Raw genomic sequence first — 25420 nt, 5'->3', positions numbered from 1 at the left:
TAAAATTCACCATTTTAACCATTTTTAAGTATACAGTTCAGTAACATTAAGTATATTCACACTGCTATGAAGCCGTTACCACTATCCATTTCCAGAATTTATCATTCCAAACTGAAACTCTGTACCCATTAAACAATAACTCCTCTTGCTCCCTTCCCCCAGCCCCTGGTAACTACCATTCTGCTTTCTGTCTCTGTGAATTTGACTATTTTACAAACCTTATATAAGTGGAGTCATCATTCTGTGTCTGGCTTATTTCACTAAGAATAATGTCTTCAAGGTTCCTCCACGTTGTAGCATGTATCTTAATTTCATTATTTTAAAGATGAAGCAATGGTCCATTGTACATATATATATGTGTGTGTGTGTGTGTGTGTGTGTGTGTATATATATATATATATATATACATATATATATATAGTGATTGTACTTTTGTTTTCTTTTTTTTTTTTTGCTTCATGAAATTTGAATCTCTGTTATTAGGTGCATAAATGTTCACTATGGTTATATTCCCTTGAGGAATTGACACTTTTATCACTATAAAATGGTTTCTGTTATCCCTAGTAATATTCTTTGATCTGAAATTTATTTTGTCTAATATTAATATAGCAACTCCAGCATTCTTTGATTAGTGTTTGCATAGTTTACCTTTTTCCATTCTCTTACTATATAGCTATCCATATTGTATTTAAACTTGTAGGTTTCTTATAGACAGCATATAGTATTATTGTTCTTCTTTTTAATCCAACATGGCTATCTCTTTAAATTGATACAAATTACACCTTATACCATTTACATTTAATGCAATTATTAATTTGTTTGTAATTATGTCTGCTATTTTATTATTTTCTATTTATCCCTTCACTTTTTCATTCCTTTTTTTCTATTTCTGAATTATTTGGTGGGTTCTACATTTCATTTTAGTATTCCATTTTTATTGATCTGTTGAAGTTTTACTATATTTCTCTGTACAATTTTTTAGTGATTGCCTCTTAGATTGAAATATACATACCTAATCTGTCAAAATTTCCTTATAATTAGTACTTTATTCACTTCAAGTGAATATAAAAAACTTACAACCATATCGTCCCCTTGGCGCCTCCCCTTTTTGTTTTAATTGCAATATGGAGTACATCTATATACATTGAGAACCTTCAGATGATTTTATAATTTTTCTTTTTGACAGTCACATATATTTTAAAGATTTAAGAAAAGAAAAATAATTATTATATTTTCCCAGATTGTTTACCATTTCTGTTGTTCCTCACTTATTCTTTTTTTTAAAATCAGGAACCTTCATTTTTTATTAATTTTTATTGGAGTATAGTTGCTTTACAATGTTGTGTTAATTTCTACTGTACAGCAAAGTGAATCAGTTATACGTATACACATATCCCCTCTTTTTTAGATTTCCTTCCCATTAAGGTCACCCCAGACCACTGAGTAGAGTTCCCTGTGCTATACAGTAGGTTCTCATCAGTAATCTATTTTATTCATAGTAGTGTATATATGTCAGTCCCAATCTCCCAATTCATCCCATCCCCCCTTCCCCCCTTGGTATCCATAAGTTTCTTCTCTACATCTGTGTTTCCATTTCTGCCTTGCAAACCAGTTCATCTGTACCATTTTTCTATATTCCACATACATGCATTAATACACAATATTTGCTTTTGCCTTTCTGACTTACTTCACTCTGTATGACAGTCTCTAGGTCCATACACATCTCTACAAATGACCCAATTTCATTCCTTTTTATGGCTAAGTAATATTCCATTGTATATATGTACCACATCATCTTTATCCATCCGTCGATGGGCATTTAGGTTACTTCCATGACCTAGCTACTGTAAATAGTGCTGCAGTGAACATTGGGGTGCAGGTGTCTTTTTGATATATGGTTTTCTCTGGGTATATGCCCAGTAGTGGGATTGTGGGGTCATATGGTAATTCTATTTTAGTTTTTTAAGGAACCTCCATACTGTTCTCCATAGTGGCTGTATCAATTTACATTCCCACCAACAGTGTAAGAGGGTTCCCTTTTCTCCACACCCTCATCAGCAGCTGAGGGTTGTCTTTTCGTCTTGTTTATAGTTTCCTTTGCTGTGCAAAAGCTTTTAAGTTTCATGAGGTCCCATTTGTTTCTTTTTGTTTTTATTTCCATTACTCTAGGAGGTGGGTCAAAAAAGATCTTGCTGTGATTTACGTCAAAGAGTGTTCTTCCTATGTTTTCCTCTAAGAGTTTTATAGTCTCCGGTCTTACATTTAGGTCTCTAATCCATTTTGAGTTTATTTTTGTGTATGGTGTTAGGGAGTGTGCTAATTTCATTCTTTACATGTAGCTGTCCAATTTTCCCAGCACCAGTTACTGAAGAGACTGTCTTTTCTCCATTGCATATCCTTGCCTCCTTTGTCATACATTAGTTGACCATAGATGTGTGGGTTTATCTCTGGGCTTTCTATCCTGTTCCATTGATCTATATTTCTGTTTTTCTGCCAGTACCATATTGTCTTAATTACTGTAGACTTGTAGTATACTGTAAAGTCAGGAAGTCTGATTCTGCCAGCTCTGTTTTTTTGCCTCAAGATTGCTCTGGCTATTCGGGGTCTTTTGTGTCTCCATACAAATTTTAAGATTTTTTGTTCTAGTTCTGTAAAAAATGCCATTGGTCTTTTGATAGGGATTGCATTGAATCTGTAGATCGCTTTGGGTAGTACAGTCATTTTCACAATATTGATTCTTCCAATCCAAGAACATGGTATATCTCTCCATCTCTTTGTGTCATATTTGATTTCTTTCATCAGTGTCTTATAGTTTTCTGAGTACAGGTCTTTTACCTCCTTAGGTAGGTTTATTCCTAGGTATCTTATTCTTTTTGTTGCACTGGTAAATGGGATTGTTTCCTTAATTTCTCTTTCTTATCTTTCGTTGCTAGTGTATAGTGATGCAAGAGATTTCTGTGCATTAATTTTGTATCCTGCAACGTTACCAAATTCATTGATTAACTCTAGTAGTTTTCTGGTGGCATCTTTCGGATTCTCTATGTATAGTATGATACCACCTGTAAACAGTGACAGTTTAACTTCTTCTTTTCCAATTTGTATTCCTTTTATTTCTTTTTCTTCTCTGATTGCCGTGGCTAGGACTTCCAGAACTATGTTGAATGAGAGTGGCCAGAGTGGACATCCTTGTCTTGCTCCTGATCTTAGAGGAAATGCTTTCAGTTTTTCACCATTGAGAATGATGTTTGTTGTGGGTTTGTCATATATAGCCTTTATTATGTTGATGAAGCTTCCCTCTATGCCCACTTTCTGGAGAGTTTTTATCATTAATGGGTGTTGAATTTTGTCAAAAGCTTTTTCTGCATCTATTGAGATGATCATATTGTTTTTATTCTTCAATTTGTTAATATGGTGTATCACATTGACTGATTTGTGTATATTGAAGAATCCTTGCATCCCTGGGATAAATCCCACTTGATCATGGTGTATGATCCTTTTAATGTGTTTTATTTATATATATATTTTTTTTAATATTTTTTTTTTTGCGGTGTGCGGGCCTCTCACTGTTGTGGTCTCTCCTGTTGTGGAGCACAGGCGCCGGATTCGCAGGCTCAGCGGCCATGGCTCACGGGCCCAGCCGCTCCGCGGCACATGGGATCCTCCTGGACCAGGGCATGAACTCGTGTCCCCTGCATCGGCAGGCGGACTCTCAACCACTGTGCCACCAGTGAAGCCCTTAATGTGTTTTTGAATTCTGTTTGCTAGTATTACGTTGAGGATTTTTGCATCTATATTCATCAGTGATATTGGTGTGTAATTTTCTTTTTTTGTAGTATCTTTGTCTGGTTTTGGTGTCAAGGTGATGGTGGCCTTGCAGAATGAGTTTGGGAATGTTTCTTCATCTGCAATTTTTTGGAAGAGTTTGAGAACAATGGGTGTAAGCTCTTCTCTAAATGTTTGATAGAATTCACTTGTGAAGCCATCTAGTCCTGGACTTTTGTTTGTTGGGAGATTTTAATCACAGTTTCAGTTTCATTACTTGTAATTGGTCTGTTCATATTTTCTATTTCTTCCTGTTTCAGTCTTGGAGGTTATACCTTTCTAAGAATTTGTCCATTTCTTCCAGGTTGTCCATTTTTTTGGCATAAAGTTGCTTGTAGTAGACTCTTATGATGCTTTGTATTTCTGTGGTGTTCGTTGTAACTTCTCCTTTTTCATTTCCAATTTTACTGGTTTGAGTCCTCTCCCTCTTTTTCTTGATGAGTCTGGCTGATGGTTTATCAATTTTGTTTAACTTCTCAAAGAACCAGCTTTGAGTTTTATTGATCTTTGCTATTGTTTTCTTTGTTTCTATTTCATTTATTTCTGCTCTGATCTTTATGATTTCTTTCCTTCTGCTAACTTTGGGTTTTGTTTGTTCTCCTTTCTCTAGTTCATTTTGGTGTAAGGTTAGATTGTTTATTTGAGATTTTTCTTGTTTCTTGAGGAAGGATTTTATTGCCATAAACTTCCCTTTTAGAACTGTTTTTGCTGCATCCCATAGGTTTTGGATCGTCATGTTTTCATTGTCATTTGTCTCTAGGTATTTTCTGATTTCATCTTTGATTTTTTCAGTGATCTCTTGCATATTTAGTAATGTATTATTTAGCTTCCATGTGTGTTTTTTTTACTTTTTTCCCTGTAATTTATTTCTAATCTCATAGCGTTGTGATCAGAAAAGATGCTTGATATGATTTCAATTTTCTTAAATTTACTGAGGCTTGATTTGTGACCCAAGATGTGATTTATCCTGGAGAATGTTCTGTGTGCACTTGAGAAGAAAGTGTAATCTGCTGTTTTTGGATGGAATGTCCTATAAATATCAATTAAATCTATCTGGTCTATTGTGTCATAAAGCTTGTGTTTCCTTATTAATTTTCTGTCTGGATTATCTGTCCATTGGTGTAATTGAGGTGTTAAAGTTGCCCACTATTATTGTGTTACTATCAATTTCTTCTTTTATAGCTGTTAGCATTTGCCTTATGTACTGTGGTGCTCCTATGCTGGGTGCATATATATTTATAATTGCTATATCTTCTTCTTGGATTGATCCCTTGATCATTATGTAGTGTCCTTCCTTGTCTCTTGTAACATTCCTTATTTTAAAATCTGTTTTGTCTGATATGAGTATTGCTACTCCAGCTTTCTTTTGATTTCCATTTTCATGGAATATCTTTTTCCATCCCCTCACTTTCAGTCTGTATGTGTCCGTAGGTCTGAAGTGGGCCTCTTGTAGACAGCATATATAAGGGCCTTGTTTTTGTATCCATTCAGCAAACCTGTGTCTTTTGATTGGAGCATTTAATCCTTTCACATTTAAGGTAATTATTAATATGTATATTCCTATTACCATTTTCTTAATTATTTTGTGTTTGTTTTTGTAAGTCCTTTTCTTCTCTTGTGTTTCCCACTTAGAGAAGTTCCTTTAGCATTTGTTGGACAGCTGGTTTGGTGGTGCTGAGTTCTCTTAGCTTTTGCTTGTCTGTAAAGCTTTTGACTTCTCTGTTGAATCTGAATGAGATCCTTGCTGGGTAGAGTAATCTTGGTTGTAGTTTCTTCCCTTTCATAATTTTACATATATCATGCCACTCCCTTCTGGCTTGCAGCACTTCTGCTGAGAAATCAGCATTAACCTTATGGGAGTTCCCTTATATGTTATTTGTCGTTTTTCCCTTGTTGTTTTTAATAATTTTTCTTTGTCTTTATTTTTGTCAATTTGATTACTTTGTGTCTTGGCATATTTCTCTTTGGGTTTATCCTGCCTGGGACTCTCTGTGCTTCCTCGACTTGGGTGGTTATTTCCTTTCCCATGTTAGGGAAATTTTCAACTGTAAACTCTTCAAATATTTTCTCAGGTCCTTTCTCTCTCTCTTCTCCTTCTGGGACCCCTATGATGTGAATGTTGGTAGGTTTATTGTCCCAGAGGTCTCTTAAGCTATCTTCATTTCTTTTCTTTTTTCTTTATTCTGTTCTGTGGAAGTGAATACCAGCATTCTGTTTTCCAGGTCACTTAACCGTTCTTCTGCCTCATTTATTCTGCTATTGATTCCTTCTAGTGTATTTTTCATTTCAGTTATTGTATTGTTCACCTCTGTTTGTTTGTTCTTTAATTCTTCTAGTTATTTGTTCTTTAATTCTTCTAGGTGTTTGTTCTTTAATTCTTCTAGGTCTTTGTTAAACATTTCTTGCATTTCTCGATCTTTGCTTCCATTCTTTTTTCCAAGGTCCTGGATCATCTTCACTATCATTATTCTGAATTCTTTTTTTGGAAGGTTGCCTATCTCCATTTCATTTAGTTGTTTTTCTGGGGTTTTATCTTGTTCTTTCATCGGGTACATAGTCTTCGGCCTTTTCATTTTGTCTATCTTTCTGTGAATGTGGTTTTCATTCCACAGGCTGCAGGATTGTAGTTCTTCTTGCTTCTGCTGTCTGCCTTCAGGGGTGCACGTATCTTTTTGATTTATCGTTTACTCCAGGTATATGCCCCAGATTGGGATTGCTGGAACATATGGTAGTTCCATTTTTAGATTTTTGAGGAACCTCCATATTGTTCTCCATAGTGGTTGTACCAATTTACATTCCCACCAGCACTGTGGGAGGGTTCCCTTTTCTCCACATCCTCTCCAGCATTTATTATGTGTAGACATTTTGATGATGGCCATTCCGACCTGTGTGTAGTTTTGATTTGCATTTCTCTAATAATTAGTGATGTTGAGCATCTTTTCATGAGTTTCTTGGCCATCTGTATGTCTCCCTGGAGAAATGTCTATTCAGGTCTTGTGCCCATTTTTTGATTGGGTTGTTTGTTTTATTGATATTGAGCTGCATGTGCTGTTTGTATATTTTTTTTACAAGTTTTCTTTCTTTCTGAAGAACTTCCTTAAAAATATTTAAAGTAAGTCTCCTAGCAACCAATCTCTTAGTTTCCCCTCCTATGAAAATCTCTTTCTTTCACATTCATTCTCTGAAGGTATTTTCACTGGATATAAAATTCTGAATTGTGATTATACTGCCTTCTGGCCTCTGATGAAAGAGTTATTTTTCTCGGCTGCTTAAAAAGTTTTTTCTTTATCTTTTGTTTTCACCAGATTATTATGTGTCTAGGCATGATCTTATTTGAGTTTAACCGTTTGGGTTCGGCAGAGCTTCTTAAATCTGTAAATTTATTTTTCATCAAATATGGAATATTTTAGTTATTTCTTCAAATAGTTTGTTTCTGTATCAGTCTCTCCTCTCAGATTCCAATGGCACAAATGTTAGATGCATACATATGTCCCATAGGTCCCTACTATGTTCATTTATTTTTAATTTTTTCTCATTCTTGTTCAGTTTGGATAATTTCTATTGATCTGCATTTGGTTTTAATGACTCTTCATCTACCATATCCATTCTTCTATTGAGCCCACCTGGTGAGTTTTTTCCTTCAGATATTTTCTGCAGCTCTAAACTCCTCATTTGGTTCTTTTCATAAGTTCTATGTCTTATTCAAGAAGTCCTCTTTCTGTTAATTTCAACAACATCCACCGTTTCTTCACTGAATGTGGTTATGGGAGCTGCTTCAAAGGCTTTGTAAAGACTGTACTGTCCAATTTTAAAATTTAATGTAATTGAAATGTATTTAATGCATTACTGATTACAATAATTGCTGTTGGTTTTTGTAAGTTATCAAATTTAAGGGGATTCCCTTTATCTCTATATAATTAAAGTTTTAGTTAGGAATGGCTCCTGTATTTTATCAAGTTATTCTTAAAAATCTATTAAAAGATCATAAAAGTTCTTTACAGATGATAATATAAGGGATTATATTGGTAGATTTTTATAATATTAAATTACCATTGCATTCCTGGAATAAGTTTTGTTTTAATGTAATACATTTTTCATTTTACTCTTTGCTGGATTCTATTTGTGAGTATTTTGTTTGTAATTTTGAATCTATATCAATGAATGCTATTTGTCTCTAGTATTATTCTTTCAGTATTTTGTAAGTTTTGATATTGACACTGTATTATTTTATCAAATGAATTAGAGAATTTTTAAAACTTTTTTGTGGTTATTCATCTTTTCATATATGTTAACTTAATGACATCAATTATAACTTCTTTATTTCCATTCTAGCTTTGGGATGGCTTTACAGTCCAACATTTCCACATTCCTTAATTATATTATCAGAATATTGGAAAATTATTTTTTCTGTGATGGGATTATAATTTTCAGGGTGGGGTTATTCCTTTATACACTTAACAAATATTTTTTGAGTGTCTACTTTGTGCAAGGCAAAACTTGTCTCCATTATTTCATAGAAATAAAGCCCTTGTATTTTTTCATTTGCACAAATGAACTGAAATTTTACAGTGTCTATTATTCAGTCTTTGCCATTATTGTCAATATTGGTGGGGATGCCTGTGATTTTTGGAGTTACTAAGGCTGACGTAATCTGTGAATGAATAAATGAATGACTGAATGTAGGAAAATGTCTTATGAAACACTAACAATTTTTACCTCTGAAAACAAGATTTAATCTCATTCAACTAATTGACCTCCCCCATGGAAATTATGCTATATGGCCTTTTTGCTATGCAACTTCCACAAAACTTTTCACATATTTCTTGTCTGGAATGTGCCTGATCACATAAATTTATCTAAAGAAAATACACTTTAATTCCATTGAGACAACTAGAAAAATGCATTTGTCTTCTTAACAAGACAAATATGAAAACTAAATTCTAAATATTTTGAATTAACAGGTCTGTAGTGAAATCCAGGAAGGAATATATTTAATAAGAATCTTAGAGGATAATTGTTATCAGCCATAATTGTACATCTTGTATGTTTCGAAGTAGATTTCTTGAAAACCCTGTACAAGGAATATTGTCCTCTATTATAAAAGCAATTGAATTTATTATTCAATAAGAAATAGTGTATGGTGATAGGAGGTACCTTAGTGTTCAGGAAAAAGTGTCAGATTTGGAGCAAAATTCTTTACTCACACTGTAGACTTGAACAAGTCTGAAACTTTGAGACACATTTTCCTCACACTGTAGGATAACAGAACTGACACTACAGAATTTTTTGTGTTGTATGGAATATAACTAAAAATGAAGTACCTAACTAACACTGTGCTTGGTATATGACAGGTACTGTACAATAGCTATTGCCATTTTTGCCATTATTAAATATGCAACTGCTGAGAAATGACCAGATAGTGTATTGACTTTGCAGAGTAGACATGTATCCTCATGAGGCTATATATTGGCATATGGTGAAGTTGGGTTTAGAGTGAGGTTATGATCTGTTGAGAGGGATGTATTCTTTTATACCTTTAACAAATATTTATTTAGTGCCTACTTTGTGCCATGCATTGACCTAAGCATTATAAATAAAACAGTAGAAAAATAAAACAGATAACAATATTGACCCAATGCATCTTATATTCCAGTGGTTATGGCAACAAAATTTTCCACATAATGGCAGTGAGGTAATATTTGTGTATTTGAAACACAATTTGAAAAATAATTTTTGAACGTCAAACAGTTCGAGAATACCCAAACCCTCAACACAATCAACTTCTAGATGGATACAATCTGAGGAGATTACAAGATAATGATGAACAGAAATGGACTTTCATAAACATTTTTGTTTAGAAGAATTTTTAATAATATCTTTGATTTCTTTGTTGTGCTCCTTGAATTCCAATGGTTGTTAGTTACACCTCTGCAGATAAAAACTATTAACTCTATTAACTCTAAACATAATACAAAAACAACTATCTAAAGGTACTGGAGAAAAACCTAAAACAGAAAGATTCTGGAGGGTCTCAAGACTTGGAAGAAGAGAACAGCACTGGTTGAGTTTCCAAATTTCATGACTTACAGTCGAAGAGGAAGATGCAGTCTATGTCAGGTCAAGTGCCTAAACCTCCAAAAAATCTGCAGTTATTGTAGCCCAAAGAAACTGAGGACAGAGTTTGAGGAAATCTCAAAGCTGAAAGTTGAGGGAGCATATAGGAAAGGGTAGAGATAGAGGGAACCATAGATTCTTCTCTGGGGAACCATAAACTTGGCTTAAATCTCTAGCTAACCTCTGAACCATACATGTCTGGGGCAAAATCAAATTTCCTGAGTTGCCAAATTATAAAATTCAAAATATTCAAGTTTCATCAAAGGTAAGAGGAATGCAAATAAACTAGAAAGTATGGCCCATTCACAGGAAAAAAAAATTAATAGAAAATGATCCTGAGGAAGCCTAGGCATTAGACTTACTAGACAAAGACTTTAAATCAACTCTCTCAAAAATGCTCAGATAGCCAAAGGAAACCATGGACAAAGACCTAAAGGAAACCAGAATTTGTCTCAACAAATCAAGAATAGCAATAAAGGGATATAAATTATAAAAAGAAATCAAATAGAAATTTGGGGGATGAAACATACAAAAATTCAATTAAAAATTTACTAGACCAATTCAACTGCAGAATTGAGCAGAAAGAAGGAAGAATTAAGGAACTTGGAGATAGGTCAATTTAGATTATCCAGTTTGAGGAGAAGAAAGAGAAAAAAATGAAGAAAAATGAACAGCACCTGAGAGAAACAAGATACTATCAAGTTTACTAAGCTCAATGAATGCTAAGCATATATTACTCCAAGAGATCCACACCAAGACATTATGGTCAAAATTACAAAGGATCTTTAAAAAATTAATAATGAATTTTCTTTAGAAACCATGGAGGTCAGAAGGCAGTGGGATGACATATTTAAAGTGCTCAACAGGGGCTTTCCTGGTGGCACAGTGGTTAAGAATCTGCCTGCCAATGCAGGGGACATGGGTTCGAGCACTGGCCCGGGAATATCCCACATGCCACAGAGCAACTAAGTCCGTGCACCCCAACTACTGAGCCTGTGCTCTAGAGCCCAAGAGCCACAACTACTGAGCCTGTGTGCCTAGAGCCCATGCTCTGCAACAAGAGAAGCCACCACAATGAGAAGCCCACACACCACAACTAGAGAAAGCCCGCATGCAGCAAAGAAGACCCAGCGCAGCCAAAAATAAATAAATTGGAAAAAATAAATAAATAAACAAAAAATAAATAAATAAAGTGCTCAACAGCAACAGCAACAACAACAATTCTGTCAACCAAGAATTCTGCATATGGCAAAACTCTAAACTATCCTTCAAAAAATGGAGAAATTGAGATTTAAGGCACAATAAAGTCAACAAAGTTGATAAACGTTTAGCTAGAAATACTAAGAAAAAAAGAGAGAGAAGACACAAATTTCTAAAATTATAAATGAAAGTGGGGAAGGGCATTATTACTGACCTTACAGAAATTAAAAGGATTATAAAAGAATAAATGAACAATTGTACTCCAACAAACCACATAACCTAAATAAAATGGACAAATGACAAATTCCTAAAAGCATGCAAGCTACTAAAAGTGACTCAAGGGACTTCCCTGGTGGCACAGTGGTTAAGAATCCACCTGCCAATACAGGGGACTCGGGTTCGAGCCCTGATCTGGGAAGATCCCACATGCTGCGGAGCAGCTAAATCCATGTGCCACAACTATTGAGCCTGTGCTCTAGAGCCCACGAGCCACAATTACTGAGCCTGCGTGCCACAACTACTGAAGTTCGTGTGCCTAGAGCCCATGCTCCACAACAAAGAGTAGCCCCCACTCGCTGCAACTAGAGAAAGCCTGTGTGCAGCAATGAAGACCCAACACAGCCAAAGTAAATAAATTAAATTAATTTTTTTTTAAAGTGACTCAAGAATAAATAAAGACTCTGATTAGACTTTATAACAAGTAAAGACATTGCATCAGTAATCAAAAAACCTTCCAACAAGACAAGTCCTGGACCAGATGGCTTCACTGGTCAAATTTTATCAATTATTTAAAGAAGAACTAATACCAAGACTTTTCAAACTCCTACAAAATAAAAGATTAGGGAACATTTGTAACTCATTCTATGAGACCAGCATTATCCAGATACCAAAGCCAGATAATGACATCATAGGAAAAGACAATTATAGACCAATATCACTTATGAATATAGATGCAAAAATCCTCAACAAAATGCTAGCAAACTAAGTTCGGCATCATATTATACACCGTGACCAAGTGTGACTTATCCCAAGAATGAAAAGTGGTTCAGCACATAAAAAATCAATTAATGTAATGCATCACATTAATAGAATGAAGGTAAGAAAACCACGTGATCATCTCAAATGATATAGAAAAAGCATTTAACAATATCTCTCTTTCATCATTAAAAACACAGAACATACTAGGAATAAAAGGAAACTTCCTCAACATGATAAAAGGCATGTATGAAAAACCCACAGCTAACATATCCTATTCAATAATGAAATAATGAAAGATTATTCTTTAAGATAAGGAGAAAGACAAGATATCTGCTTTCACTACTTATATTCAACATTGTACTAGAAATTCTATCTAGAGAAATCAAGTGAAAGAAAATTAAAGGCAGAGGAAAACTGGAAAAGAAAAAATAAAATTACCTCTCTTTGCAGATGATGTGATCTTACATATGGAATATCCTAAAGAACCCACACACAAAAATATAGATCTAATAAATGAATTCAGCAGAGTTGAAGGTTTCAAGATTAATACATGAAAATTAGGTATAGTTCTAAACAAGAGCAATGAGCAATCCATAAAGGAAATTAAGAAAATTTCATTTATGAGAGCATGCAAAAAAATTTCAACTGATAAGAGCATCAGCCATAGAAAAGAATGAAGTACTGATAGAAGCTACAAAATGGATGAACCTCAAAAAGAAAGAAACCAGACACAAAAGGTCGCCTATTGTATGATTCCACTTACATAAAATAACCAGATTAGCTAAATTCAAGAGACAAAAGGCAGATAAGAAATTGTCAGGGGCTGAGGGCGGTGGCAAAAATGGAGAGTGACTGCCTAATGGGTAGTGGTTTCCTTTTGCAATGATGAAATGTTTTGGAACCAGAAAAAGGTGATGGTTGCATAATGTTGTGAATGGACTAAATGCCTCTAGATTGTACACTTTAAAGTGATTAATTTTATAATATGTAAATTTTACCTCAATAAAAAATAATGTAACACTGAATGCATTATCATCATCATCATCATATCATTACTATGGAAAACAATGTTTACCAAATTTTACTTTCTTTTATAAACTTAGATTATGAGAAGAAAAAATACGTAGACTAAATTTAAAACTACAGTTGGTATAATTTACATAACATGTTCTTGTCTTCTCTCTGTTCTCTTTCAGATTATGTCTGGCCATTACCTAGATATTTGTGCCCCGTCTGGATTTCTTTAGATGTTTTATTTTCTACAGCGTCCATCATGCACCTCTGCGCTATTTCGCTGGATCGGTATGTAGCAATACGTAATCCTATTGAGCATAGCCGTTTCAATTCACGGACTAAGGCCATCATGAAGATTGCTATTGTTTGGGCAATTTCTTTAGGTAATTAACTTTCTTGGCCAGTAGAATTGCAGCGGCTATGCTCAATACTTTCGGATTATGTACTGTGAACAACGTACAGACGTCGACTGGTAACATTTGCGTTTAATCGGGATTCTTCTATTTAATAATTATTCTTAACCTATTTATCTGATATTTAGGTTAACAATAATGTAAGAAATGTAAAGTATATAAATATGCAAATGTAAAGTTTCCATTTATCCTGCTAAATTATTTTATGTGTCAAAAATGCCAATGAATTCTGCAACACAGACACATAACCTTTGAGATAATTAAAACGATTTGAAGATGACAAAGATACATGGTAAAATCTAAATTTTTAAAATGCAGCTTTTAAATCTTAGAAGAGATCAATCTATCCCAGAATATTAATCTTAATATTTTTATTCTAATTCTATATCTTCAGTGGAAAACTTTATAGTGCAAGATGAATCTTCACAAAGTAAACATGTCAAAATTTATGCTGTTAATCAACCTAAAATATACTATTTCCCCTTCACTTTTAAATATCTCCTTGAATTCTGGTTATACAGAAACAAAAACATCTATTGGTTTCTTTAAAGATTTCAGGGAGGTTAAAGGGAGAGAAATGATCATCTTACTGCTTTTATTTAAAATATTCATGCTCAACAATACTAATATTCAAGTCACAAAATTTAACCAATTGGAATATAAGGGATTTTACAATCCATATTTTCCTTTTTTTTCTCCTCCAGTTGGAACGTACATTTAGTGTCTCATTAAATAATTCCTCTTCAAAGTTATGTTTCTGTAAAAGATTCTGATAAATTTTACAATATCAAGATGTCTTTACTGATATCATCTAAAGATCTTGACTCTGGGTTCATTGATAAAATAAATTTAAGTTTTAAGATTGTTCTATTATAGGTGAATGCGCACACACACACACACACACACACACACACACATCCCTTCAGATAAAAAACAATGAAATTTCTCCAAGAAAAAAAGTGAATCTATATACACAATTTGACCTACATATTCAAGGACTTATACATTTTACCCTCTCCATCATGAAGACACAAGAGGGAGAAGATATGGGGATATATGCATATGTATAGTTGATTCACTTTGTTATAAAGCAGAAACTAACACACCATTGTAAAGGAATTATACTCCAATAAAGATGTTAAAAAAAAAAGATAGTGAGACATCCATAAAAAGACAGAAATCCAGGAAAAATGATTATGACTTTTGGGTCACGTCTGCTAATGAGGCATTTGCAAACCTGAAGATGTGATGACAGGTTGAGAAGCTCATTCAAGTCTCACGAGCCTGGCAAGGGTCAACGAACTTGGGCTTAGTTTGGGATCCCAAAGGACTGTACACTAGAAGTAAGGATGAACCAGGGTTAAACCACCCTTGGCATGGAGTTCAGGCCTGGTTCAAGCCACCCATCTAAGCAAAATAATCTTGAGCCTGGAAATTGGATTAAGGTGATTTCATAGTCTTCACCTTTCCAATTTTCTTGGTATAAACAAAAAAATCCTTATCATCCTAGGCTTCAAATGACTTCTTTCAATAATTTTCAATTCCTGTAACTGAAATACAATGATAAACAGACACATGAAGAAACAAGACAAATGAACTAGATATAACACAATAAAAGATAATACAAATGAATCCACAGGCACTCAAGATAGTTGAATTACCTGATATAGACTTTAAACAACTATTTGTAGTGTGAACATGGAAATTACAAGCTGAACTTACATATTTCAGCAAGAAACTGCAAGCTGTAAAGGGTGACATTTAAGATATAAGAAACAACGAGAAAACCTGGAGCTCAAACATATAAAAACCTTAGAACTCAAAGACAGATTAGACATGGCTAAAGAGAGCATTACTGGAGGTCAGTCAGAAGAAACTGTGATGAATGAAGCAAGGAAAATCAGAAGGATATAAAAGAGAAAATAAGAAGATAATGGACATACAGTACAAAGTGAGAAGAATTCCATAAGGTGAGAAAAGAATGGCAGAAAAGCAATATTTGAAGAAATAATGGCTTTTCAAATTGATGAAAAACACCGATTCTCTCATTTAAAGAGCTCAACAAGTCTCAAGCAGAATGAATAAAAAACAATCAACATTTAGACCCATCATTGTGACACTGCAGAAAAAGAGAAAACATATATCAACCTTAAAAAAAAAAGATCAAGTTAGTTCAGTAGAGCAACGATAAGATGGATGAATGCCTTCTCAACAGCAACAGTGAAAACTAGAAGATATTAAAATGATAGTGTCAGTGTGCTGATGAAAAGTGAATGCTGGGACTTCCTGGGCAGTCCAGTGGTTAAGACTCACACTTGCACTGCGGAGGGCGCATGTTCGATCCCTGGTCTGGGAACTAGGATCCCGCATGGCACAGGGAGTGGTGAAAAAAAAAATTTTTTTAAGTGAATGCTAAATTAGAATCATATATTCAGCAAAATTATACCTCAAGAATCAAAGTGAAATAAAGACATTATCAAGCAAAAACTAAGAGAACGTGACAAAAGCAGTCTCCTTCTTAACAAAATACTAAAGGGTGTTCTTCAAACAAAGGAAAATGGCCACAAAAGGAAGGTTGGAGATGCAGGAAGCAATTAAGTGCAATGAAAATGGTAAATGTGTAGTTAAATATAAATAAACATTGACTGTATAAAACAATAATGATAATGTCTTATGGCATTCAGTATATTAATGGAACTAAAATGCACAACACAATAGCATATAAGAACAGAGGGTTGAAAGTAAACTTTTATCATTGTCCAGGAGAAAAATAAAAATGATATTTAGTATTAAGCTTTGATGAATAAAGTATAACTGTCCATTCAACGGTAATCACTAATAGAAAGGAAACGTTTACCTTCCAAATTTTTAGAAGAATATTAGAGAATAATATAACAAATCCAAAAGGAGGCAATAAAAGATAAAAAATAGTAACACAGATCAGGTGGGAAAATATAGAAACACATACTAAGATGGCAAAATTAAAACCAAATATATCCATAATTATATTAATTGTAAATGGGACTAAATAGTCTAAGACTGTCAGATAAGATTTGAAAAAATAATCCAACTATGTGTTTATAAGACACATATATATCATAAGGAAAGTAAGGGATTAAAAAGGTACTCCACACAAACACTAACCAACAGAAAGATTGTATAGCTATAGTAGTAATCTATCAGAATAGATTTTTCAGCAAAATCAATTATTTTAAAGAAAGAAGGTTACTTCACGATTATGAAGGAGTTAATTCATTTGGAAGACACAGAATAATGAATGTATGTATATAATATTATGGCCTCAACGTTACTAAATTAAACATGGACAGAATTGTAAGGACAAATAGGCAAGTCTACAATAATGGTGTAAAATTTTAACACACCCTTTTCAGTGATCGTATGAGGACAATGAAAAAAGCTGAACTAATGGACAAGTGAAAATACATATTCCTATCATTTGCATAAGAAATATTTATCATAATTGACCATATATTCGGCCATAAATTAATTCTCAATAAATTTCAAGTGTTGGAATCATAAAGTAATTCAAATTCAAATGAAATAGAAATGTTTACCAAAAGGTAACTAGAAAAATCTACATATATTTGGAAATTAAGAAATTATTTTCCAATAAACTATGACCCAATGGATTTAGAATCCACTGATGACTCTTCTCTGAACCATTTATTATTATGTGATTGTAAACTAATGATTTTTTCTCACTTTATTATTCTTTCTTCCTTTATTAGTTGGCATTGTACTGTAAGGAAGGTTTTCCCTCCCACTTTGTTATTCATTTATTCATATAAGTAAATACTCTTGAATTCTTTTGTAATCAATATAACTTAATTCATTACTGTCCTTAATTATTTTGACGCTCAAATTGTCCCAGATTTGTCCAATAACTCCTTTTGTTATGTCCCATCAGCACATTAAGCACTTTCTTACTTTCTGTCGTTGATTTTGCCAGATTTACCCTTTATTTTCCATGTCCCAGTTCTGAAATCAGTTATTTCATACAAGGAACCCTTGGGTTTTTTTAGTGGTCAGAGGTTTTACAGACAGATATGGTATCTAGGCACACTCATTGCTATATCTATGCCTTTAATTCCAATCCAGTGACTCAGGATTCTTCTGCTACCTTCCCAATTCCTTGTTATTCCTCACCTTTCTCACAATGAGTAACCTGATCCTCAAAAGCATCAAGATATTTATTTAATATTTATATTTTCTAAATCCTACAATATGAAAATTCATTTCAGAATTGCTATCCTCATACCACTAAATAAATAAAATGCTATGTTTAAAATTGTATTGCAATTGTTTTTTTGGTTTTTGGGTTGTTGTTTTTTTGCCTTTAGAATGTTTCCCACTGAGGTTATATGTCAAAGCATTCTGTTCAAAATATTACAATTAATATGGATATTTTCTTCTGTGTGGTTCTGTTACCAATTCTTTAAAGTTAGGGATTTTTTTGGTTTCTGTATGCATTCAGTATTGATTTACCCTACCTTGCTGCCTTTATTTTTTAATATGTAAGACCTTAATATTATGTTCCAAAGTATGCAAATAGTATACTCAGAGAAGTGTCACTCTTTCTTCTCTCCCTTGGTTAACCCATTCAATAATTTCTAGACTACACTTCGAAGTTTATTTTTTCAAAAAACTATATATATTCTTGTTTCTCCTTTCTTAGATAAAAGATAAAATACTACATACATGTTAACACTTTGCTGTTCTTTGTAATATGTCCTGGGAATCCCTCTCTATCCATTCATAGTAAGATGGTAGATGTAAACCCAAATATCATGTAAATGACCTAAACACTCTGTTTAAAAGCCAAATTCCTTTTTTAAATGCTCATTAGTACTGCATTTTATAGATATATTGTAATTTATTTAACCAGTCTCCTGTGTAGTATGAGCATTTATTTCTAATATTTTGTAATTACCAATAATTCCACCAGAAATAATCATTCTCTCACTCTGTGTGTGTGTGTGTGTTTCATATTTTTGAAAGTTTAATTTCACCAAAAATTCCTCTTTCAGTCTTTCATAATGAAGTAAGATATTAGCTGTAGGGCTTCCCTGGTGGCGCAGTGGTTGAGAGTCTGCCTGCTGATACAAGGGACATGGGTTTGTGCCCCGGTCCGGGAAGATCCCACATGCTGCAGAAGATGTTAGCTGTAGGTGTTTTACAGATGTCCTCTATGAGGTTGAGGAAGTTCCCTTCTATTTTTTGTATGGTCACTATTTTATCATAAAAACACATTGCATTTTGTCCTTTATTCTATTAATATCACGTTACATTGATCGATTTTCACATGCTGATACAACCTTGCATTCTTTGGATAAATTCCCCTGGGTCTTGATGTATACTAATTTTTATATGTTGCTGGATTTGGTTGGCTAGTATGTTGTTGAGGATTTTTGTACTTATATTAAGAAAAAGTACTGGTCTGTGGTTTTTTTATATGACATCTTTGTCTTTTTTTTGGTATCAGGAGTAATACTAGCCCCATAAAATGAGATGAGAAACATTCTTTCTTTTTCTATTTTTTGGAAGAGTTTTTGAATGATTGGTTTTAATTCTTTAGATATTTGATAGAATTCACCAGTGAAGCCATTTGGGCCTGAGCAGTACTTAGTGGAGTTTTTTTAATGTCAAATGGAATCTCTTTACTGTAACAGGTCTATTCATATTTTCTTTTTCTTTGTGAATTAGTCTTCATAGCATGTGTATTTTTTTTAATTCATGTATTTCCATACAAATTGTAAAGTTTTTGTTCTAATTCTGTGAAAAAATGCCTTGGTAATTTGATAGGTATTGCATTGAATCTGTAGATTGCTTTGGGTAGTATAGTCATTTTGACAATTTTGATTCTTCCAATCCAAGAACATGGTATATCTCTGCATCGACCCCAAATAGCCAAAGCAATCTTGAGAAAGAAAAATGGAACTGGAGGAATCAGGCTCCCTGACTTCAGACTATACTACAAAGCTACAGTAATCAAAACAGCATGGTATTGGCAGAAAAACAGACATACAGATCAATGGAACAGAATAGAGAGTCCAGAAATAAACCCACACACCTATGGTCAACTAATCTATGACAAAGGAGGTAAGAATATACAATGTAGAAAAGACAGTCTCTTCAGTAAGTGGTGCTGGGAAAACTGGAGAGCTACATGTAAAAGAATGAAATTAGAACATTCCCTAACACCATACACAAAAATAAACTCAAAATGGATTAAAAGCCTAACTGTAAGGCCAGATACTATAAAACTCTTAGCATAGGCAGAACACTCTGACATAAATTGCAGCAATATCTTTTTTGATCCATCTCCTAAAGAAAATAAAATCAAAAGTAAATAAATGGGACCTAATTAAACTTAAAAGCTTTTGCACAGAAAAGGAAACCATAAACAAAACAAAAAGACAACCCATAGAATGGGAGAGGATATTGGCAAATGAAGCGACTGACAAGGGATTAATCTCCAAAATATACAAATAGCTCATGCAGCTCAATATCCAAAAAACAAACAACCCAGTCCAAAAATGGGTGGAAGATCTAAATAGACATTTCTCCAATAAAGACATACAGGTGGCCAAAAAGTACATGAAAAGATGCTCAACATCACTAATTATTAGATAAATGCAAATCAAAACTACAATGAGGTATCATGTTACACCAGTCAGACTGGCCATCATAAAAAAATCTGAAAACAATAAATGCTGGAAAGAATGTTGAGAAAAGGGAACCTTCCTACACTGTTGGTTGGAATGGAAATTGGTACAACCATTATGGAGAACAGTATAGAGGTTCCCTAAAATACAAAAAATAGAGCTACCATATGATCCAGCAATCCCACTCTTGGGCATATATCTGGAGAAAACAATAATTCAAAAGGATACATCCACTCCAATGTTCATCACAGCACTATTTACAATAGCCAAGACATGGAAGCAACCTAAATGTCCATTGGCAGAGGAGTGGATAAAGAAGATGTGGTACATATATACAATGGAAAATTACTCAGCCATAAAAAAGAATGAAATAATTCCATTTGCAGCAACATGGCTGGACCTAGAGATTATCTTACTGAGTGAAGTAAGTCAGACAAAGACAAATATCATATGATATCACTTATATGTGGATTCTAAAAAAAAATGGTACAAATTTTGAATGAAAGAATGAGAATAAGGCAAGTTCAAATTCCACAAAACACTGTTCTTACGGAAGTAGAGCTTTCTTCTTTTTTTTTTAACATCTTTATTGGGGTATAATTGCTTTACAATGGTGTGTTAGTTTCTGCTTTATAACAAAGTGAATCAGTCATACATAAACATATGTTCCCATATGTCTTCCCTCTTGCGTCTCCCTCCCTCCCACCCTCCCTATCCCACCCCTCCAGGCTGTCACAAAGCACCGAGCCAGAGCTTTCTTCTTGAATAAATACTCCCCGAATTACTGAAAGACTTTGGCATATTTCTGGAGTTCTGATAGGTTGATTTTGACAATATTTTCCAGTGTTCTCATTGTTTTTATAGATAAGAGCATTTTTATGTCTTTATCACCATTTCCACTAATGTCACCTTCAGTTGTATCATCATTCTTTACTTTAACTTCCTTTTGTCTTTATAATTAAGTTAGGTTTCTTATAGATAAAATATAGTTGTCTTGTTTATTTATCTAATCTTGCAATCTCCACTGCTCATATTTATATCTTTTATATTTAATGTGATTATTGGTATAGTTGGGTTTAAAAGTAATCTTTTGCTGTTTATTATTTGTCCCTTTTTTATTGTTGTTATTTTCTGTCTTTTTTTTTCTTCTTATTCTTTTTTCAATACTCAATCACCTCAGGGTCTCTTTTATTAACTCTTTCATCTTCTGATCAGCAGTTACTGCTTCAATGTTCTTTGCATATCTAGTACTTTTAATTGTATGCCCAGCATTGTGGGTATTATATTATAAAAGCCCTTGATTTTGTCATCTTTCTCTCGTAAGTGTTAAATTTTATTCTAACTGAAAGTTAAATTATCAGCATATCACCTGGATACTGTATTAGATTCCTAGCGCATAGACTTACTTCAGTCTCAACTAAAGGCCCTGAGTATTTTCCAAAGACGGTCCACTATGCGTATACGATCTCTAAAATCTCAGCTTTGCTTTCCAGCCTTCCAGTGTCTGTTATATGCTAGGACCCCAAGAGGCTTACCTAGGTCATTTGCATCTCAGGAGTTGGCCAAAATCATGAGAAGAAATTTTATGCAAGTTTCAGAGAATCCCCTGTGTGTCTGTCCATTCTCTCCTGGCTTAACACCCAAATTTAAGTCTCCATTCAGCTCTGAAATGTTATTTATGTCTCGACTTCCCAGCAAAAGTGCTACACTTTGACTGGGCTCTATTTCCTTAAAACATAGTTTCAAAATTGCTCATCAGGAGGAAGCTTGTGTAAATGGGAGCTCAAACATGGGCTTCCTGTCTCTTAAAGATTGTAGCTTTGCACTTTAGCTTATCCAGTAAATAGAAACAATTGTATAATGTATTTGGTGCAGCCTTGTTTTTTGTTGCCAAGGTATAATTTACATACAATAAAATGTACAGCTTTTTATGCATAGTGATTGATGAGTAAGAAAAAATGATAATTTCTATGTAACCATCAGAAATAAAACAAGATTTAAAGTAATTCTACCACTCAATAATTGTCCCCATTCACTTTCCAGGCAATACACCTGTAATGGGACAACCATTGTTCTTTATTACTAATATTTAGTTTTAACTTTCCCAGGTATTCAAATAAATGAAAATAAACATTGCATTCTTTTATGTGTCTATCATCTTTTTTCAATATAGTGATTTTGAGATACATCCATTTTGTTGCACTTATCATTAACTTGCTCTTTTTTATTGCTAAGTAACTATCATTGCATGAATATACAACCAGTTGTTTATTCAATTATCTCCAGATGGATATTTACATTATTTTCAGTTTGGGACTATTAGGAATAAAATTGGTATGAGAATTATTTTTCAAAGTCTATTTTAGGTTCTCTGTTTTTATTTCTCTTGGGTAAATACTTAGGAATGGAATTGCTGGGTCAAAACAAAGTTGTAGGTTTATCTTTATTTAGAAGAAACAAATAAACAAACTACCAAACCAGTTTTCAAAGTGGCAGTACTATTCTGTATTCCCACCAGCAACATATGTGAGTTCTAGTTGATCCATGATTTCATTGCCACTTGGTAATGCCAGTTTTTATTATTTTTTTAGCTAATTTGTAGACTTACAGAAAAGCTGCAGAATAGCACAGAGAGTCCCCTTACATCCCTCATCCTATTTCACTGAATATTAACATTTTGTATACCCATAGTACAATGATCAAAAACAGGAAATCATCATGTCGTACAGTATTATTAACTAAAGTACAGATTTTGTTCAAATTTCACATTTTCTGCTACTGTCCATTATTTGTTTTCATACCTTATTCAGGATTCCACATTGTATTTAGTTGCATTGAGCAGCTTCAGCTGCATCCAACAAATTCTGATAAATTCTCTTTTCATTTTTATTCGGTTCCAAATATTTTCTAATTTTCCTTGTTATGGCTTCTTAGATACACCCATCATATAAAAGTGGACATTTAATTTCCAAATATATGGGGGGGGGGGTTAAGTATCTTTTGATATTAATTTCTCATTTAAATGTTTTCTTCTCTGCAATCACCCTCTGTGTTTTTTTCAGTCTTTTAACTTTATTGACGCTTTCAATAGCTAAGTCAAAGATCTCTCTTGGTAAATGTCACATTGCACTTGAAAATATGTGGGTTATTTCCAAATACCTTTTGATAGTGATTTCTAACAAAATTCCACAGTAATAAGAGAACAGACCCTGTATGATTTCAATACCTTTAGACCGTGAAATTTTTGCACCTTCCTTTATGTCCCTGGATATGTTCCAGTGTGTCCTGGTTTATAGTCTATAGGCACTTGAATAGAATTTGTATCTTGCTGTTGTGTGAAAGTTGTATAAATCTTAATTATGTTGAATTGGTTCATAGTGCTTTTCAGGTCTACTATATCCTTCTACTTTTCTATTCATCCTATTAATTTTTGAGAGTTTGATATTGAAACTCCAACTAAAAGTCTTAATTTATCTACTTCTCCTTTCAATTCTGTTGATTTTGCTTCATGTATTTTGGAACTGTGTTATTAGGTGCATATATTTTTTTAAATTATTATATCATCCTGCTATATTAACCCATTTTTAGTTATGCAACCTCCCTCTTTGCCTCTAATACTAATCATATTATTAAGTATATGTTATCTGAAATTAATATGTACTATAGTGTTTTATGCATATCATTTCATGTAGTATATATTTCAATTCTTTACTTTCAACTTATATGTATGTTCATAATCAAAATATATCTCGTTAGCAGCAAAAAATTTAATCTCTCTTTTATTTTTAAAACTTTTTATTCAATCTGATTACCTTTAACTTTTGATTAGAGGGTTTAGTCAATTTACATTTAATGTGATTATTGATATTGCTTTTGGCATTTGTTTTCTATTCATCTTTTATCTTTATTGTTGCTCCATTCCACCTTTCTGTTTACTTTTTTCTTATCATGATATAGTTAATATGCCTAAAATTTACCATTTTAAGTGTACAACTCAATAGTTTTTAGTGTATTCACAAGGTTGTACAACCATCACCATTATTTAATTATAGAGCATCTTCATGACACCAAAAAAAAGTATTTAAAAGAGTCATTTCCCAATCCCTCTCACCCCAGACCTTAGAAATCACTAATTTACTTTTTATTTCTATGGATTGGCCTACTCTGGACATTTTCTATAGAGTCATACAATATGTGACCTTCTCTATCTGCCTTCTTTCAAATATCATAATGTTTTTCAATTCTTCCTTGTTGTAGCATACATTAGTACTTCGTTTACCTTTTTCCTTTCTTTGTTAGATTTTAGCAGTTGATTGAGAAATAATTCAGATATAATTCACCTAGTTAAAGTATACAATTCAATGTTTTTTAATATTTCATAGATGTGTGCAACCATCACGTTTATTAGTTTTAAAACACTTTTGTCACCACAAAAAAAAAAACCTTATAAGTATCACCACCCCTACCTACCCATCCCCCATGCCTAGGCAAGAACTAATCAATTACCTGTCTCTATAGGTGTGCCTACTCTGGCAATAGATGGGATATCATGTAGTTATGATCATATAATATGTGGTCTTATGTGACTGGCTTTTTCACTCAGTAATCTTTTAAGTGTGAATAAGATTCTGTTGTATGTATATACTACCACTTATTTTTTCACTCTTCCGCTGATGGGCATTTGGGTTATTTCCAGTCTTTTTTAATCATGAATAATGCTGCTGTGAACATTCATGGAGCAATTTTTCTTTGAACACCTGTTTTTAAATCTCTTGCGTATATAACTAAGGAATTCCTTGATCACATTGTAACTGCCAAATTATTTCCAAAGCTGATGTACCATTTTAAATTCCCATCACCCTTATAGGAGGACTCCAATTTCTTCACATTGTTACCTACATTTTTTGCTGTTTATATATATGATTATACCTGTCCTAGTATGTATAAAGTGGTATCTCATTGTGATTTTGATTTGCACTTCTTTAATAGCTAATGATGACGAACATATTTTCATGTACATATTGGTCATTTGTATATCTTCTTTGGAAAGATACATATTCATATCATTTGCCCAATTTTAATTGAGTTATCTGTCTGTTACTATTGAATTGCAAGCATTTTCATATATTCTGGATGAAAGGCACACAGAAGACATATGACTTCTAAGTATTTTCTACCACTGTGTGAGTTGTC

General features: G+C 33.3%; 1 protein-coding gene across 1 annotated transcript in view; it reads left to right on the top strand.

The window, feature by feature from the left end:
* Positions 1 to 25420, top strand: part of HTR2C (5-hydroxytryptamine receptor 2C) — a 112604-nt gene that overhangs the window by 61442 nt on the left and 25742 nt on the right. Inside the window, exon 3 of the mRNA XM_060001711.1 lies at positions 13311 to 13511. Coding sequence (XP_059857694.1) covers positions 13311 to 13511 — 201 coding nt within the window. The remainder of the gene's footprint in view (positions 1 to 13310; positions 13512 to 25420) is intronic.

The sequence above is a fragment of the Delphinus delphis genome, chromosome X (genome assembly GCF_949987515.2).
Source record: "Delphinus delphis chromosome X, mDelDel1.2, whole genome shotgun sequence".
NCBI classification, from domain to species: domain Eukaryota; kingdom Metazoa; phylum Chordata; class Mammalia; order Artiodactyla; family Delphinidae; genus Delphinus; species Delphinus delphis.
The sequence above is the reverse complement of the archived record's forward strand: the minus strand, read 5'-3'. Positions and strand labels throughout refer to the sequence as shown.